Raw genomic sequence first — 18448 nt, 5'->3', positions numbered from 1 at the left:
CCATTCATGTATTTAATTAAAATTATAGAATATAGTTTTAATTCAATGAATAGAATTCTTAACATAATTTTGTAGTTAGTAAAAAAAATAGCAAATATAAGAAGATATGAACCTAAACTGAAAAAAATATATATAAAAATAACCCTTATTCATTTTTTCTTTTATATATTTTTCTAAGGTGTTACTGATATTTTGATAGTTACTTCTAACTATAATTATTAGCATAATCTACTAAGATTTAGTTTTTTGGGGTTTTTTCCTCCATGGGAATTCAAACAGGTTTTTCTGTTCATTACAGACAAACTGGAAGTTCTGAACGTATTCCAGTGTTTAACCACTTAGTCACTGGATTTCTTTCTTATGTATAGGAACTGCTGATAACCAGACAGAGCAAGTCCTTAATGAAACATTGAGCTATTAGTGTACTTGGAAACTATACTGAAAAATTAAAATAGATTTGATTTTTATAACTAAAACTTACATCTTTTAATCTAAATTAATGTTTTATAGATGTTTCTATGTATGCATTTTATATGAGTTCTTAGTAACTAATGGCTTCTTCTTCTCCTTTAGTTTGCTGATAGCTGGTTTGCTTTTTGCATGAAAAACTTGATTTAGAGTAAGCCCTACTTAGCAACAACTGTTGTATTATCACCAATATTCTCTCACTAAATCCAAGACTCAGCACTGTACCAGATACTGGAAAGAAAATTAACTTTATCCCAGCCAAAACCAGGACAGCTTGTTTGATTTTGTGTCTTTTATAGTAATCCAAGAAAATGTACCAAGAATACAAAAAATGAAAAAGTGAAGTAGTTGTTCAGCCTTTGAAACATAAACCTCTTAGCAGTACCTGAGAATAGAGACATATAATAATGAAGACACTCCATTTCATTAATTGCTTCTCATTTTTGGACTCATAATTTATTGCTTTACTATAGAAGTTTGCAAAAGTACTATCTGAAATTACATTTCATCTCCTATATTTTGTGAGCAGAACCCTTCATCATTTTTCATTTACAAACTCGTCAGCCGAGACAATCTTACAGACTGCTTGCTGATGAAGCCATTTGCTACTTTCATAGGTTCATCGAGGATTTATCCAGAACCCAATGTCAATAAAACAGTTACTTCACCAAAAATTCGCAAACTTCAAATGCTTTATTCTGAGACTCAACACTTATTCCCATCTCTAGGCCATTCTGGAGGATGTGTGGCTATACGAGGGCAGGAGCCCATTGGTTACTGGGAGGTGAAAAGCTGTGAGAACTTCAAAGCAATGTCATTGTGCAAGCAAAAAATCAACTCTTACGAAGAACCTGAACTTACTTTTCAAAAGCATTTGAGTTCCTGCTATTTTGGATGGGAGTCGGAAGCTCATCTGCTCAGCTGCTACAAGGTATGTGACAAACTTGCTTTGGATTTTTCTGAAGCTACATGCCAGCTTAGGGATAGTCTGTTCCTAAAACATTTTTGGGAAAGCGTTATTTCTTTCAGCCAGCAAACAAAAATTAACAGTTACCATCCATCGCTGCTTTGGAAAGTGAATGAAAGTCCTGAGAATCAGAACTAGATTTGGAATTCATATGGCTTTGGTGTAGGAAAACCTGTGAACAATATTTGATTTTTATGGGTTTCTGAAACAATTGCTCTCCAAAATCAACAGCATTTATGACAGTGTTTATTTTATTGCAGATATTTCACAATGAAAAAGTTCTGATGAGAAGAACATGGGATGAAGCAGAAGCGTTATGCCAAGATTTTGGAGCGCATCTTGCTAGTTTTAGCAATATCTATGAAGAGATATTTTTAAACAATTTATTATATACAATTTTTGATAGGTAAATCTGTATTTTTAACACCAATAATATTTATCTTGATAATAGTAATATGTAAAAATAATCCACAACTTTGATTCTTCCATCCTCTTTACCAGTGGCTGAAGAAGTCTCTACTCTAGCATGAACTTGGAAATGGGTGAAAAATATATTAGCAATACTGCAGTGTGATTCTTTTTGAAGATGATCTTTACAGTAACTGTTGAGCAACTGTAAATGTCAAGGTGATGTTCTTGTGAGCTAACATTCCCCATTGAAATGGAGGTTTGGCAATTTTAATCCTGGTTTAAATGTTTTCATCTTTTAAAATATAATTCAACATTTCGGTAGGAAAACCAGAGTTTACTTTGAGGGTACTAAAATGTTAGGAAATATATTGCAGAATGATCCATTGAATTCAAGAAGAAATGACTATAGGTGTTTGCACTATTTAAACAGTAATTCCTGATTTAGTGAAGGAAAAAGTGCATAAGAAATGACATTTTTCTTTGTTTCCATCATAGGACAGAAGAAAGACAGTTCTGGATTGGATTTAATAAGAGAAACCTGCTTTCTGGAGGGACATGGCAGTGGTCTGACAGAACACCTGTAACTGTCCGCATACTGTATATTTCAGAAACCGATCAAGTCATATCTGAGCATAAGTTCAAAAAATAAGCCTTTTGAGCAGATGTTGGCCAGGAAAACTGTTTGGCATTCATGGCCACATAGTCCAAGTAATTGTTACAATAGGATTAGCAGTACACAACTATGAAAATAGCAGCCTGTGCAAAAGGGCTGTGCAACTGTGAAAAGGAATTTGGTAGGATTATGAAGTCCTGCAGATACGTGCTTTCCTGCAAAGCACATTGTGTTTAGGCTGAGACATATGCACGTGTGTGTATATTCATATGTATATTTACATATATAGACGTGCATACACATTGGAAAGCCTCAGAGCTGTGCTCACGTGCCTTATTTGTTCTATGACTGTTAGGCTGATGCCTGCATTCAGAGCTAAGTCTTTCCTTTTTTAATACCACTTTTCTACAACAACTGAGGAATTAGAAATTTGGAGATGCTCAAGACAAGCTTATATGGTTCAAAAATATTCCTTGTAACCTTACCTGTGACCTTTCTTACAGGCTAGCCACAGTATTCTCATGAGCATCCACCAGCAAAGCTGCTTGAAGTCAGCAGTAGTGCAGGTTTCTTCCTTATAGCTTAGCAGATGCATCTCAGTATCTTTTCTCATCTCATGCTACTTGCAGCCACAGACCTTATTTGGGATATGCCACAAGCACTGTAGGCCTCATCTGCAACACCCTCTGCTTCTGCAGATCAACTCTTGTGTCAGCATAGGATTCAGAAAAGATCAGGAGGCGCTGAGATCCACCGAACTACTTTGGCTTTGCTTCTAAACATAGCTGTAAACCAAGCATGTTAGACATGAAACGCAGGATCCCCAGTCTCCTTGTTCTTTTCCTTGCTCTGATGTTTAATATTCATTCTCCAAACAGGCCTAATATTTTTCATCTCTGCTGCCCATTATATTATCAGAAACGATGGGGCAAATGCTGTTATTCCACTCACTTAGGTCCTGACATCTAACATTCAACAGTGTTTGGCCATCACTCCTTGGCTTGCATCAATGTCGCCTAGAAACCTGGAGTGGGACCACTGAACTACTAACCCCATGCAATCTCCTTACATGACAAGGCCAGACCTCTCTTTTATTTCCAGTACACAATTACTTTCCTGAGCCACTCAGGCTCTGAGAGCAGTTACTTTTAGGGGCCTGAGGAAAAAGGAAACTGGAGGAAGATTCAGACTTTCTGAGGTTATTTCTTCACTGCAGAAACATCTTGAGCAACCTTTCTCTGGTCCACACAACCCCTATCCACACCTGAGTTCAGTAATGCTTTCAACCTGGGCTAGCTTGTCTGTCTAAGGCTAGTGGCTAAAACTACTAGCCAGTTAGAGACAACGCTCCATGAGGAGACTAGAGATGAAGCTTTTCCTTCCCACAGCTTTTCTAGAAAACAGAAGACCCCTCTTTACACATTTGTGAAGAATTGCAGAGATTCAGCTTGATACAGCACACAGGAATTTTTTTCTCTAAATGCTGGCTATGCAATGCAGCACAGGATGAGTGAGAGAGCAATTGTCCAAGTTAGATTTTGCAGCATGGCTGCTCACTTTCAACAGACTAAGTAGCTTCTGGTGATCTGAACTAACTCTGCAGTGACTTGCTTTCCAGGAACACATACCATCAGCAGTTCATGTTGGCTGTTCCTATGTCATACAACCAGGTGTAGCACCTCTTCTGGATCAGCCACCCCCTTGTTCATTAACTCAAGGCATTCCCAAAGGTTTTCTCTCCATCCTCTCCCATGAGGAGAGCCAATAAGTGCTGTCCTCCTCCCTCCCCAGCATGCTTGTCCTATGTTTCAGGCCACCCAGGAATGTGCACTGCAAACACAGGCCTGCAGAACAAGCCCAGCCACAGTGTGAAGGATTCAAAAGCAGGATTATGTATTACTTTTCCTTTCCTCTCATTCTCTCCCTTCCAGGCTTGTCTGGGACTAGAGTGGCTAGCTGGGTTATCCAGCCCTCTTTTTCTTCATGGGAGAACATGTGCAAAACCTCCAGGTGCTCACAGAGAAACACTTCAGACCCTCCAAGAAAAAGCAGAGCCCCCAGCTTTCACAGAAAGAACACACCATGAGCTCCAGCTGCATGAAGGAAGGTTGGTTTGGACTTTGTGTGAAACCACACAAGCTGCACTGCTTAAAGACTTGGCATCAGACCCAGCTGCACTGATATTTTTGTCCCCAGAACCTACAGTTTTGTACATCCAAAGTTTGTGCTGAGTCCAGTCAGAAAACGGCTTCTCCTTGAAGGGTAGGAGCAAGTCTAATGACACGGAGATATGTCTCAAGCAGGGCTATGAATCCCTCATCCTGCCTCAGTATTCATTCCTGATGGTCTAGCAAAAGGCTGGGCAACCCCTACCCAGAAAGAGTTGGCAAGTGCCATCCCTGCAGCTGGGATATCTGCTGTATTTGGGAGCCACGGCTTCAGGAGTAATGATTTCTTAGTGTACCTGTGGGATCACACTGTAAAAGTGTCTGCTGCAAAAGGGGGAGCACAGGCAGAAAGCAAATGACAGGGTGTGTGCAAATCAGAGCATAGATGACATGCACACACACATGCACAGTCCCTACTAATATCCTGAATTCTTCCTTGGGAAAAGAAATGCTTTCTCCCTGTATGCCTTTAACACAGGGATTAAGTTTGAGGCTAGCCTGGGCCATTCAAAGAATAACCAGACCTGTTTTCCCAGCATTGTCAGCAAACTGAGCTCTGTATGTGTGTGTGAATGCAGATTCACTCTGGAATCTCAGAGCACTTCAGTTCTTTCCAAGATAGGCCCCAAAGATACTTAAATAATTTAGTATGAAATTCTACTTGTAACTTTCTATTTCCCTTCCTCCACTTTCATTCTGAGAGCATCCGTAAAGGGGCTCCATTTTCCAGCTCATCACAGAGTTTTCAGCAAGTTTTATGTTGTGACCCATTTCTAATCTCACCACGCTTCTGTCCTAAACTAAAAAAAAATCCCCAAAAGGATGTGCAAATGCATATTCAATCCTGACTTCTTTTAAAGCTAACTGTATTTTCTCCCACGCAGTCCTCCTTTGTACTTACAGCATCCATATCCTGTTCCAGAGAGACTAATGCTGCGGGGCCTTCTTTGCCCCAGCCAGCCGTTGCCTGAGCTTAGCTTTGACTTTGTGTGTCCTCAAAGTTTGATACTTCCTTCTGCAGTTCCTCCAGCTTGTGACAGCCCCCCTAAGTCCATTCAACACCCCCCTTTGGCAAACTGCTCCCAGACCTGATAGCCATGTTTAGCACCAGCCAGGATGACTCTGCCTTTTACCCCAGCCCTGGTGACTGGAGGAACAGGCACACATGGCCACTCTCCTGCGCAGGGCACGCTGCCCATACGTGCATGTGCACAAACTGCCGCTCATTCTGCTCCCTCACCTCCTTTCCCACACCCCTCTGGATGGGAGTCTGGGAGAAGTGTCCAAGGCAAGTCCCACTTCTACTTTCACTCCTTGCTGAGTACTGCTGTGTGCATGTGTGTGTGCATGCACAGGTACATGTGTACAGATGGCTGGCTCAGAGAAATCCAGTCCAATGGGGAAGCTAGGACTTGCATGCTGTAATCCACCTCTGGCCCCTTCTTCCTGGAAAGCTCTTGTCCCCCAGTCTGCCTCCATTCAGGAGTGACTCCAGTGCCCTAGGGAAAGGAAAACAACTACTGCCTATATATTCACAACCCTTGCTATTCACCCCCTCCAGAGGTGGGTTTTGCTGCTGTGTGCAAGTTCCCAGTCTCTGTGTACCCCATACGTGCCCTCTCTCCGCATTCTTCCTCCTGCTGTAGCCACAGTCAGTAAGCCTTGCCATGAAGCTGCCCATCTGAGACCAAGGGGAAGCTGAGGGAGAGGCTGCTGCAGAAGTGGAGCAATTATTTTTTTAAATCTTTTCTTCATTTTGTGTCACTCATCCCAATGCACTTTGCTGACATGAAAGACAAAACGAGCACTATCTCTGTGGGACCACGAATGGGACGGGACGGGTGCCCGCCTCAGTGGTGGCCAAAGCTTGGCCTCCACACATTGGCCTGCATCCCTGTTCTCGCAGCTGAGAATTTGGGCCTGGCCACCTGAAACCGAGAGGCTGAGGCTGGGTTTGGGGAAGGCCCCTGGGCTGCCATACCAGGCTCTGGGGAGCTCTGGTATGGCTTAGGGAACTGGCTAAGCTCTACCTGGAAGGGTGCTGGTGTAGTGGGAGCAGAAGAGGCCATTTCTGTTCTCCACACTGGCTCATCCAACGTGGTGGCTGAGCGGGGCATAAGCACAGTGGGTGCCATGCTGCTTGAGGCTGGCATGGGAGCTGGGGTGGAGAAGCGACGAATCTCCTGGGTCTTGGCTGTTTTCACAGGTATCTGCTTGGCTGCTGTGAAGGATGAGCTAGCCTGTGGGGCTGGCTGACCAGGAGACTCCTGAATGCTGGGGCCTGGGGGATCCCCAAAGCAGAACATGGCTGACTTTAATTGATAGGGCTGGTGGCGCATTAAATCAATGACCTTGATCCCTGATTTCTGGCCAGGTGCCTTTTTCACTTTGCTCTCTGCTTTGCTAGCCTGAGATTTGCTGGCTGCCAGGGGATAGAAAGGGGAATGCATTGGGTTGTAAGCTATTGGAGGTGGAGCCCGGATGTTGGGTGAATATTTCCAGGATGAGGGCAGTGAAGGGGAAGGAGAGGGGGTCCTGGGCTTGGACTCTGGCTTTGGTGTTGTCTCTACCACATATTTGTCCATGCGGCTCTGGCGTTTGGCAAAGAGCTCTGCGCCCTTGCCTTTAAGCTGAGGCATGTCCTGGGCCCCATTTACCAGCCCAGCGTCTTGCTGCTGAGGTTTAGGAGCCACTGGAGGTGGGGTCTTGAATTTGCGGCCAGAGGACTGCATGAAGTTGCATGCCTCAGCACCCAGGCTGAGGAAGTCCTCCTCAGGCCCAGACTCGAAGCCTGCCCCAGGGTGGTCACTTTTCAGCTTCTCATCCAGGTTCTGCACCAGAGACAGGAGTTCAGGGTTGGGTGAATTCTTCTTCTTCTCCTCAATCTTACTGAACATGGGTTTTCTGTTGCCGCGTCGGCGAGCCTCCTGCAGGATGCCTGTGCGGGGAGCCGGCACAGAAATCCTCTGCTCTCTGGAGGTTAAGGGCTCGGAAGGAGGTCGTGGCGTTGCGGGTGAGATGGCAGGAGAAGGCTGATTTGGTGTGGGGGAGCTGCTTATTGTGTGCTGTGATGGTGCTGGACTAATATACAAAGAAGAAGAGGCTGTTCCAGGGACTCGTGGCTGGGATGCTGTAGAGGCCACCTCCCCTCCTGGCTTTGAGGGAGTTGACAGAAAGATAGAGGTGGTGGATGTCCGGGCAGTGTTGGTAGAAGGCTTAGTTTCTGGAGCACTTCCTCCAGCCCTCGGTTGTGACTCCATTGCTGGTGTTGACCTTCCTGGTGCAGGAATATACAGAGATGTGGAGGAACTGACCGGACCACGCTGTGCTGGCACTGGTGCATTGGCAGGTGCTCCTGGAGACAGAGGTGAGAACGGGGGATCCACTGTGCTTTGCCCACTCAGACTTTCACTGGGTTTTTTGGGTGCAGATGGCCTGAAGACGACAGAGGATGTTGCAGGCCGTTGACCAGAAAAGCCAGGAGTAAAGGGCCGTGCAGACCTGTTGAACATGCTTGAGCTTGCAGAGAAGGGGTCAGGGGTGCTTGGGGGAGGTGGGAAGAAAGTGGGGCTAGGGGGAGCCAGGATCTGGGTTGGGAGGGTGGCTGGCTGCTTGCTGGGCACTTGCACACCTTCCAGGTGGATGCTGATGGGCACGCTGTCTGTCTTCTGTGGCACAGGCATATTTCCGTTCACCGTGCCCTGCTGCGGCTGGGCAGCTGGGGTAAGCTGGGGGCTAATCTGTGCAGGGACTTTCTCAACTGTGTACCTCCCAGCCCGTTCCCTCTGCTGTTCAAATAATCGAGCTCCTTTACCTGAGGCCTCACTCAAACCCTTTTGCTTCTCTTCCTGTTGTTCAGAGTCAGACTTGGACTTTTCAATGTCCAAGTAAGTATTGTCCCAGTCTGAGTGATTAGTTAGGCTTCGGGCATCAGAGAAACCTTCCTCGTCAAATTCAGACTCACTTGTGGGAAAAACTCCGTCCTCCTCCTCGTAGGAGCGGTCTTCGTCAACGCTCCCAAAGCTTACCAATGTATATTTCTTAGCCCTCTGCCTGCGCTTCTTGAACATTAACACCCCCTTGGAGTGGGGGTTGGGTGCATCTGTCAGCAGGGATGCAATGGTTCTGCACTTGGTTTTGGCTTCTTTCACGTTCTTCTCTTGGATGCTCTCGTGGCGGTGGAGCTCTGCAAGACAAAAAAAGAGGAAAGCTCAGAGCTCAGCGAAGGGCTGCATGAACACTGATGTGGCTATTCTAGTGCACATAGGAGGAAACACACTGTCACCCCCTGCCCTTTTTTCTTTCCTACCTTTGCATCTTTCTTTTTCCCTCCAAACACAGTAGGAGTCCATGCAGGTGTGGAGAGGGAACTTCCCCCCTCTGACAGCCTGTTTTCTGGTCAGACCTGGGATTTCCTTTCAGCAGCATGTGGCCAATTGTCCCAGGGCATTTTACAGTTGAATGCCCTTACTCCTGGGAATTTTTACCATTTACTTATCACCCTGAAAGCACAGCCCTGCTTTTAGTAGACTTTACTCCTACCACATGAGGTATTCTCATGAGTAAGTAGTCTCTCTGGTCCTGAGAGTCTGGAAAGCAGCAGCTCCTGCTGTTAGCACCCATACATGTGTGCAACAGGAGAGGTGCCCTGCAGGCAAAGACAGGCTGCTCCTGCTCTAGGCCCTGCAGTGTCAGTTACAGAGTGAGAGTGCCTTGCAGCAGCATTCACTGCTCTCTGCAGCAGCCTTGCAACAGTAGGAGACTTGTTTTCACCCTTGGCTATCATTCCTTGCCTGTGCCCCGTGCCCAGCAAGGAAGAAAAGCATTTGCTGTTAAGCAAGAATCCCAGACCCCATAACTGATCAGCCAGGCCAGAAGGAATCCACTTAGAGAAGCTTGCTTGGAAAAACCAACACCTGTTGGAATACTGGCATGAAAGTGTGGGATAATCATTTATACCACCTGCTCTGCCAGCCCAGTGGTCAGTAAAGCCCCAGGGGGAACACTATGTTCTCTGCCTAGTGTGTGGGGAAAACGGGGTGAACAAGATTCTGTAATAAAACCAAACTTCTCTGCCCTAAGGGAAGTACAGACATGCCTTAAATCAGGGTTTAAGTGACAGAAATCAGCACTAACCCTGCACAGAAAACCCTCACATACCTAAACCATAGACTAATTTCTGATTTCTTTCATTTCATCCTTTTCCTTACTCCTATTGCCTCTTTATCAACATGATAGTCCAGATGAAACATCCATCCACTGCTTAGATCTAATAATTTGTCAAAAAAACTGTGTAGCATCTTCTCCAGCCCTGACATTCTCACAAAAGAGGTGCAAAATTATGCCCTGCTGAAGTGGAGAGGAGAGCAGAGAAGCTGCAGGTACTGCTGGGGGATAGTGTTAGCTCAAGAGAGGATGGAAGCTGCTCAGTCCTCTCAGGATCTCACTTCTGACCATTTTATCACAAAGCATTCATTCAGTGGGGACCTGCTAACGTGACAAAGTTACCTGAGGTGGGGGACAGGGAGCTTAGTGAAGAAGGATACTAGTTTTCCTGAGGACTGCAGATGTCCCCCAAAACCTGGCTAGGCTGCACAAGTGTGGGAAGCGTCTTCATTCCAGTCTTCACCAGTGTAACCACAGCAGAAAAAGCTTCCCTCTCTCACCCCATGGTGAAAATAAGGTGTTCATTTTCAGAACAGTCATCCTTCCAGGAAGCTTAAGATGAATACATAGAAAGGCTCTTCTCAAGGTCTGCAGCCACCCTGTAGCACATGCTGCTGCTTTGGGATTTCAACAAGGGGACTTCTGAGATTTGAGATCACCTCATATTTGCACAGTCCATTCCTCTCCTTTGCACCCAGAAAACTGGAAGCAGTATAATCAATACTGAAAATATGGCTTGCTTTGAACTTGCATAGTGAAGGCTCTCTGCAAAACTTTCCTTACAGAATGCTGAACCAAGACTGAAGTAGTGTCCAGGGTTTTGTGGAGACTTAGCGCTCTTCAGGGCAGTTGTAGACTTGCCCTCAAACACCTGCTCTCCATGATCAAAACTACAGCCCCTGAAGATCTGTCTACTTCACTTACGAATCTGCATGCATGTGTCTGTGGGGGCTGCTCACAATGGAGAAATAAGAGAGACTTCTTTCTTGCTACAAGAAAGAAATCCTTACGACATCCTTATGACTACACCTCACTTAGCTCAGATTTTGCTTCTAAACTTGCAAGGAGGAAGAGCAGCACTACAGAATTTTAGTCAACTAAGTCACTTAGTCACTCTGGACTCCAGGTGACTCACAGGAGGATTTCTGGCATGAGAGGCTAACACCATACAAAATGAGTGTCTGCGTAGCCCCTTCTGACAGCAGAGTAGTATGAAAGCACTCAAGTCCAGAGTCTGGGCTAGCAAATACTGTCAGAGAAAACAGAACAGTAGAAAGCCTTGGCTATGCCTCCAACAGCTCTTGGTACTGGCTCAGCATTAGCATCCATGTACAACTTCCCTAGAAAATTGCTCTGAACTGCCCTGTGCTCTGAATCAACTGGCAAGTAAGGCCCACTGGGACCTGCTACTCACCTCCCTCTTCTCTTCTTCCTGCTTTCCTCCTCATCAAAGGCTAAAGCACATGACTAACTACACCAATCCTTCCAACAGAAAAAATGATCATGCTATTCAAGCTACAATTTCCCACAACAGTTCAAGAATAAAAAGAAAGAGAAATCCTCCTGAGATGGCTTGCTGAAGGTGAAGAGCGAGATCAGAATAGGCAAAATAGGGGAAGGATAGGAAAAGAAAAATGAGAGGAAAGGAGGAAGAAAGGAAGTAAGAAGATAGAAGAGAACAAATAAAATTAAAAAAAAAAAACAAACAGAAAATAGAGGAGACATCTGTACCTGCATAAGGCTGATCCAAGCTTGAGAAGGCAGAGTCCAGACCTGGAGAGCTGGGCATGTCACAAAGCCCGTTAAATTCACAACTCCCCATAAACAGAGAGGCAATGAGAGAGTAGCAAAGCAGTTCCCTGCTGGAGCAGAACCAAAACTCTGAGGTGTCCAAGCCCTTTGCTATCAGCTCCACAAGCCTTTTAAAGCCTCTCTTTTGTCTCTTAGGCATTGCTGCTGAAAGCCATGAGGTCACTTTGTCTATTTTTGTCTTCTTAGCTTCATCACTGAGAAGTGTGATGGACAATGTCACCTGGCACTTAAACACCCTCCTTGTTTCTCTCACCCTCTGCTCCCTGTGAAGAGAAACTCCTCTTTTTAATTATAAAATAAGAAAATATACTGTGTACTCTCACTGCTTCTGTGCTGCAAGCTTCAGGTTAGAAAGGTGCATAAAACTTAAACAGGGAAAGTATAGATTGGATATAAGGAGGAAATTCTTAGTGAGGAAAGTGAGGAACTGGAATAGGTTTCCCAGGGAGGTTGTGAATGCTCCCTCTGTGGCAGTGTTCAAGACCAGGTTGGACAGAGCCTTGGGTGATATGGTTTAGTGTGAAGCGTCCCTGCCCGTGGCAGGGGGGGTGGAACTTGATGATCTTAAGGTCCTTTCCAACCCTAACGATTCTATGATTCTATGATTCTATGTCTCAGGTTAGTTTTTTCAATGCCTCAATGTCAGCATTTCTGTGCTAAAGAACCTTTCAAAGAGATGAGACTAACACAGCAGACATGTCCAACATGGACAGGTGGAGAAGCCCTCCCAGGAGGAAAGCAACTCTCCTTGTCTGAAACCCTCAGAGAGCACCCAGGTCCAGGTAAACATAATGAAGAAAAGAGAGGACAAGTTTTCTTTTCTTGTGTATATTAATTTCCTTCCATGTCTGAGATCTAGTCCATGATACAGATTAGTGCTGTCTACCAGGACTAAGGAACTTCGAACAGAGAAGCATTAGTATCCTTGATGCCCGCAGTGAGGTAGTTTAGTAGAATTAAAATTGAAGAGTGTGGTTGTGCCCAGAGAGGGTGATGGAGCATTTGGAGGCCAAGGATTGGAGTTTTGGCAGCACCATTCAGACCTCCAGTGCTGGAGTCTGAGAGGTGCTAAAAGATAAGATGCTGATAGTGAGGACTGGGGTGGATGGGGAGAAAGGGAATAAAGAGTGCTTGGAGTCTACAAATCTCCATAGTTGTGACCTGCTCAACATCTCCTCACACGTTGCCTCGGTTTCATGTTACTGCCTCTTTCTGTACATAAGCAATAGATCCCGTGAGAGAATCTCAGAGCTGTGACCAAGGGACACTGCCCTGTGATTCCCCTTCCCAGCAGTCCCAACTTAGCAAACGCTGTAGCCCAGATCATCTCCAGTGTGTCTAGAAAAACAAAGGTCTGACCATGCCTCCTGAAATCCACTAACCATTGCTGCGTGCCAAGAAGACAACTTCCACAGGCAATGTTGCTATGAGAGGTCTGGCATGCCTCATAGAAAGGCTCTTACAGGTAGAGCAATGGAAGTTTTTCAGTCTCTTCTTGTGATGAATATTTATAAATCTAAATTTCTCTCTGGGAAAACCCTGAAGAATCTGATCTATATGATGAAATGAATATACAGCTTTGCTGTACAGAAAAAAAGATCCTCTATTAAGAACATTCAGGAGAGGTTATAAAACTCCCAAATTCTGCTGGCTTGGTGGATAATTTCTATAGAAAACATTTTGTAAAGTTTTAAAGCACTTCTTGTCTCCACTAAATTCTGTGGGAATAATCTACAAAAAAGAAAATTTTCTATTAAGCAAATCCTACAAAGATTTATCCATGAACTTAATTAAATTTCACTGAAGAGAAATTAATTACATTACTAATTACAGAAAAAATAAGTGTAAAAAGTAGAAATCTTTTCAAAATCAGGCCCTATTAAAAGAAGGCATTTTAATGTATGCTCAGGCCAACTTCTGAACAAGCAGGGTTACACGGTGTCAGATACTGCTCATGTTCACTAGGAAACAAACAATGGTAAATTTTATTACCAAAGACCAAATTCTAGAAAAGCCTTTACCATAGAAAATAAGAACACGGCTAATTTCAAAGAGAAATAGCATGTTCCTGTGTGATGAAATACTACTTGCCTGCTATTTTTTTTTTCACAAGTGATCAACTAGAACAATTTTGTTCTTCCAGGTATTTATGGTAACAAGGTCATTTTTCCATGGCTAACGTTGCAAATATCTCAGTAAGTCATTAAAGGCTATAGACACCTCATGCTTTTCATACCTGGAGTCCTTTCAAAATAAGATTTGGATGGGTTATATTGGCTTTCTAAGTATTTCTCTGTTGAAAGCTTTAACCTTTCAAGTATTGACCAATATTCGAATTGCAAACTGTAAAGCAGAGGAGTATACATTAGAAGTAGTAAAACTCTTGGGATAGAAAACTTGTTTCTCATTCTTGGATATTTGCACACTTCAATCACATTTTCTGTACACTCAGAGAGATCTCCCTTAGTGGAGTGGGAGTTTGCCTTTCTTCCTGAGCTGGATGAAAATGTCTCCTCAGTGCAGAAGGTAGCTCATGTGGCCAGCTTTCCTGTGCTGACACTCACCCTTAGGCCCGGGATATTCCGTACATATTCTGCAACAAGACTGCCAAAGGAGAGCTTTCTTTTGCCAGGACAGCCCTTGTTGAATGCACTAGTGAATCTGGCTTTTGCAGTTTTAGCCCGATTTCCTAAAAAATAGGTAGCTGGATAGAAGAGATAGACCGTGTCATAGGAAGCAGGAAGCCTGAGTGCAGTCTTAATTGGGCACCAAAAACTCAAGAAGACACACAATGGAACAAATATGAGTTCTCATTTTGAATGTGAGAGACATCAGAAGATTTGAATTTTTCTGACATCAGAGAGTGAGATATCAAATACAAGACATAAATTAAAAGGACACCAAGATCTGTTAATTCTGCTGCTCACAAAATTGCTTGATGTCTGACAGTAGGATACCACTGATTCATCTCTTGCCCTTCAGTATTTCCAGCAATCCCTCTCTAGTAATACAGACAAGCATATGCTCACCATCTGGGTCTGTGGACTTGATTAATCCTGTAGCATTTGTCATATATTCTTGTTATCCTGTTGATTTTAGTCCTTTTCTGCAGCCAGTCAAGCTACTACTATATTTAAAAATCCAGCCTTTCACAAGACAACTGTACAGCTTCCATGTCTTATGTCATCTGCTGATTGATTAATACACAGCAATCTCCGCTGAACCCTCAGGGCATCCATTACAAGTAGTATTACCATTGCTATTTTCTGTTACTGCTTGCTAGGTACAACATAATCAAGAGGAGTAAAAAACATTTTAAAAGCTTCATTAGCAGGAATCTGCAGTTGAAAAAGCAGACAGGGAGACAGCTGTGGTGCACCTCAAAACACTTTTGAGCTCCTCAATACAGGTAACCCACCTCCCTCCCATGTATTCCCCACACACCTGGGTTTCTGTGGGAAGAAAGACCAGAGAAAAGATGCAAGGTGTCCCAGCCAGGTCCCAGCTCTGAACAGTAGCAGTTTCGAGGCTATTGGGTGCCCCACAGCATATGCTGCCTGTTCTGTCTAGATGCAGCCAGAGATCCACTGACAGAAGAGAGGAGGGTTGGGATTTTTAATCATCTGTCTCCTCACCAGTCATATAACGTTGAGGTGGAGAGGACATTTGATTGACATATGTTGGTGTTTAAAGGTCCATGGGTGAAAATATAGAGGTAGTCTTGTTAGATTCAGAAGCCCAGTGAAACACTACTACCAACTTAGCCAGTTAGCTAATCTGACATCATGAGCCATTAATAGTTATGTTTTCTGTTCTATTCTTAGCCAATTGTGCAGTCACCTTACAGTAGTCCTATCACATCCCTATTTCTCTCATTGGAAAAGTCATGTGGAACCATATCAGATATCTTACAGAAGCCAACATATACTGTGTCTACCTTATTTCTTTAGCCATGAAGTCTTATCTTATTGAACAGGTCAAAGACTATCTCTTTTTCTAGCTTTTATCAGTCCATCTTGTTTTTCTGATATTTTTTGTTTTCCACAAAGTGTCCTCAGAAGAACTACTTTGTTCACCTAATCGAAGCTAAACATTTTTATTTTTTTTCTTATCCACACAGCCAGTGTCTACAAGAAGGGTGCTATTCTTGTTCTCTTTCCCTGAGACACTTACCATCATTCCAGGGTATTTATCAAGGACTGAGGACCACTCTGATACAATTTTCACTAATTTGTTATGTTTCTGCTCTACAGAGAATATGATTCAGCCTTGTCCTTTCAGTATAGTCAATGCAACAAGATACACAGAATCTACTTGCCCCTGTTCCTGCTCCTATCTCTTTTATGCAAAGGGCTAGATTCTTAGTAACGTAAGTGGTAGACACACTGATGACAGTGAAGCTTTACAGATTTCACAACAAACTGATCTCCCTTCCTATGATGGATTTAAGTGAAACTGAAGAACGATTATTTGTCAGGTTGACAGTTTTCTCCTTCCTAGCTATAATTTTCTCTCACTTTTGCTTGAGCAATGACTCTGTTGTTTAATTACCCTTTGTCAAAGTCCATTTCTGTCTCATTTCAGTATTGTCTCTGAGCAGGCTTGTCCCAACCTTGTCAGCATGTCCCATATCACTTTGAAAGCTGATAGAAAAAACATCGGACAGGGAGAGGGATTTCCATTGCTTGTTTGCATTATGATTTCTTTCAACTCAGCTCTCAAAATCCTGGAACCTAGAAACTACCTTAGAGTAAGACAGTTTACGGTGTTATATATACAGTTGTTTCAGTGTGATTATTTCTCTAGTCACCTTGACATCTGAATTACTGGTAAAATTTCAGCTTACATTGTTTCGGCAAACACTGTTAGTTCGCCATCAGCCTTACACATCCTAAGTCGCTCCAGAAATGCATGTGCAAGGACAGGCTATTTTAACTTAATGTGTCTGAAAAATCACTAGCTGGGGCTGTGCAAGGACCATGGAAGCATGAGCTTGGAAGAGAACTGCTGACACTGTTTCATCAGCAGCAGGATGATAAATGATCTCTGACCATGTCTGAGGAACTGTGACCCAGAGCCAGAGTCCCTGCCCTGACAATAGTACAGAGAAGTAATGTCTGAGTAACTGACAGTTTAGAAAAGATGCTCAAAATGGTATCTTATATAGTGGAAATACTAGGACAAATGAGAGTATATACCTTTTAATTTCAGAGATCACATACAGCTTTCCTCCAAATATCTTCAAATACTAAAAATCTTTCCCCTCCCAGGGAATACTATATGCAGCTAGATTTATCTTGACCTAACATACATTCAGTTAAAACCATGTGTCTGTCAGGATCTGGGGCAGCAGGATAGGAGTGAGGTGCAAAGGTGATGCAGAGCAAAGCTCTATCAGCCTTAGTTCCAATGCCGCAACCCACAGCATCTAAATCAAAATGCTGAACAAGAGTGATGGCCAAGGAAATTATGCAGAAGTATCCAGTAAGAACACCTCAGGACTACGGCCAATTACTTGTGACAGTTTCTGAGATGGCTCAAGAACGAAGGAAAAATTCATCCACACTAGCCAAGACAGACAACACTATTTTATAATCTCTGACTTCTGCCCAAAGAGATAATACATCATCCTGAAAATACCACCTCTGTGCTTTCAATAGAAGAACTTTATAAACCAAAGGCATAAGCTCAAAAGCCATACTCAAGCATAAAACTGGAGGAAAAGGGCTCTAGTTGCACAGTGCTTAGCTCACTGTGGTCTCCTTTAATAAACACCTTCCAAGCTGCAGAGAATTCAGAACTGAATACTAGTTATTAAGTGGGATATTCTTAAACAAAGGCATACAACTGGACTGCATACATCTGTGTTAAGTAAATTGATTTTGTAAATGGAGACAATTTCCAGTTTAATGCATGCTGAAGTGATATCAGACTCTCCAACTATGATTCAACCATGAAGCTATTGTTCGTGATTTCCTAGTGGCTGGCTGCTCACCCTTAGTAAGGGCCAAGGGTTATTCAGCATTGCTTCATACTGCTAGGAAGAGACTTCCTGTAAGATAAATAGTTCAGGAATTAATCTTCTGGTCAGAGCAGAATGCTTGTCTTTTCTACTTTAAAGCAGGTAGGATGGAAACAGTTGATACAACCCTAAACTTTTGGTCTTCTAGAATCCAGTGAATGGCAAAACCAGTAAGGTAGCCTAACAACCACGCAATTGATTGTTAGAGTCACAACTGTCAAACCGGAAAGCCAAGTTGAAAATGGGGGTAGCAGGTTCAGGTTGCCATTCAGGTACTTCATCTTGTTAACGGCTCCTGTGGCCTATGCTAGTCGTAATAGGCTGATAGATGGCTTGCTGCACTCACCCTCCCTGCAGAGAAATGTGACTGCAGTCACCCTTAGAAGAGGTAATCTCTATGACCCTCCAATGAATAGGCCACTTATTTATAAGCATCCTATCTCGTCAAGTGATGCTGCTGCACATCCGCTTTAAACAAGAAGGATTTCCTTTTCTGATATGGAATGTGGTAACTTTGATGACTCTTCACAGGCAACCAGGTCCATATAAAGCAGAGGAGGAAATTTCCCCACCCATTTTACCCTCCCTTCCCCTACCATACATGGAGAGGCTCTTGAGTGGTAGGAACTAAAAATACTCCAGTGGATAAGTTTAAATTGAGATATTTTGAAGCACTTCTTGCAGTGACACAAATTCCTACAGTATGATTAGCAAGTTAGGAGTAGACTTCTACCCTGGTATGTCTGCCTTGTGCTAGCAATTGGTATTTCCAGTTGTGAAAAAGGCTGAGCCCATTGATCCTGGGAGATGATTTAGGATGG

At 43.6% G+C, this 18448-nt stretch overlaps 2 protein-coding genes across 3 annotated transcripts in view; one reads left to right on the top strand and one right to left on the bottom strand.

The window, feature by feature from the left end:
- Positions 1-997: 997 nt before the first annotated feature.
- Positions 998-2495, top strand: LOC134174672 (secretory phospholipase A2 receptor-like; the record flags this gene model as incomplete). Its single annotated transcript, XM_062639867.1, has 3 exons — positions 998-1399; positions 1696-1841; positions 2342-2495. Coding segments are annotated over 3 exons (702 nt in total), but the record flags the coding sequence as incomplete, so codon positions are not given.
- A 279-nt stretch (positions 2496-2774) lies between these two features.
- The window catches only part of SYNPO2L (synaptopodin 2 like), a 40150-nt gene continuing 24476 nt past the window's right edge, over positions 2775-18448 (bottom strand). For both annotated transcript variants that reach the window (XM_062639848.1, XM_062639855.1), the window contains one exon: positions 2775-8813. In XM_062639848.1, coding sequence (XP_062495832.1) covers positions 6478-8813 — 2336 coding nt within the window. In that variant the 3' untranslated portion in view covers positions 2775-6477. The remainder of the gene's footprint in view (positions 8814-18448) is intronic.

This window comes from Pezoporus occidentalis, unplaced genomic scaffold (assembly GCF_034315485.1).
Source record: "Pezoporus occidentalis ecotype Australia unplaced genomic scaffold, CSIRO_AGI_Poc_V1 ctg116, whole genome shotgun sequence".
Lineage (NCBI taxonomy): Eukaryota > Metazoa > Chordata > Aves > Psittaciformes > Psittacidae > Pezoporus > Pezoporus occidentalis.
The sequence above is the reverse complement of the archived record's forward strand: the minus strand, read 5'-3'. Positions and strand labels throughout refer to the sequence as shown.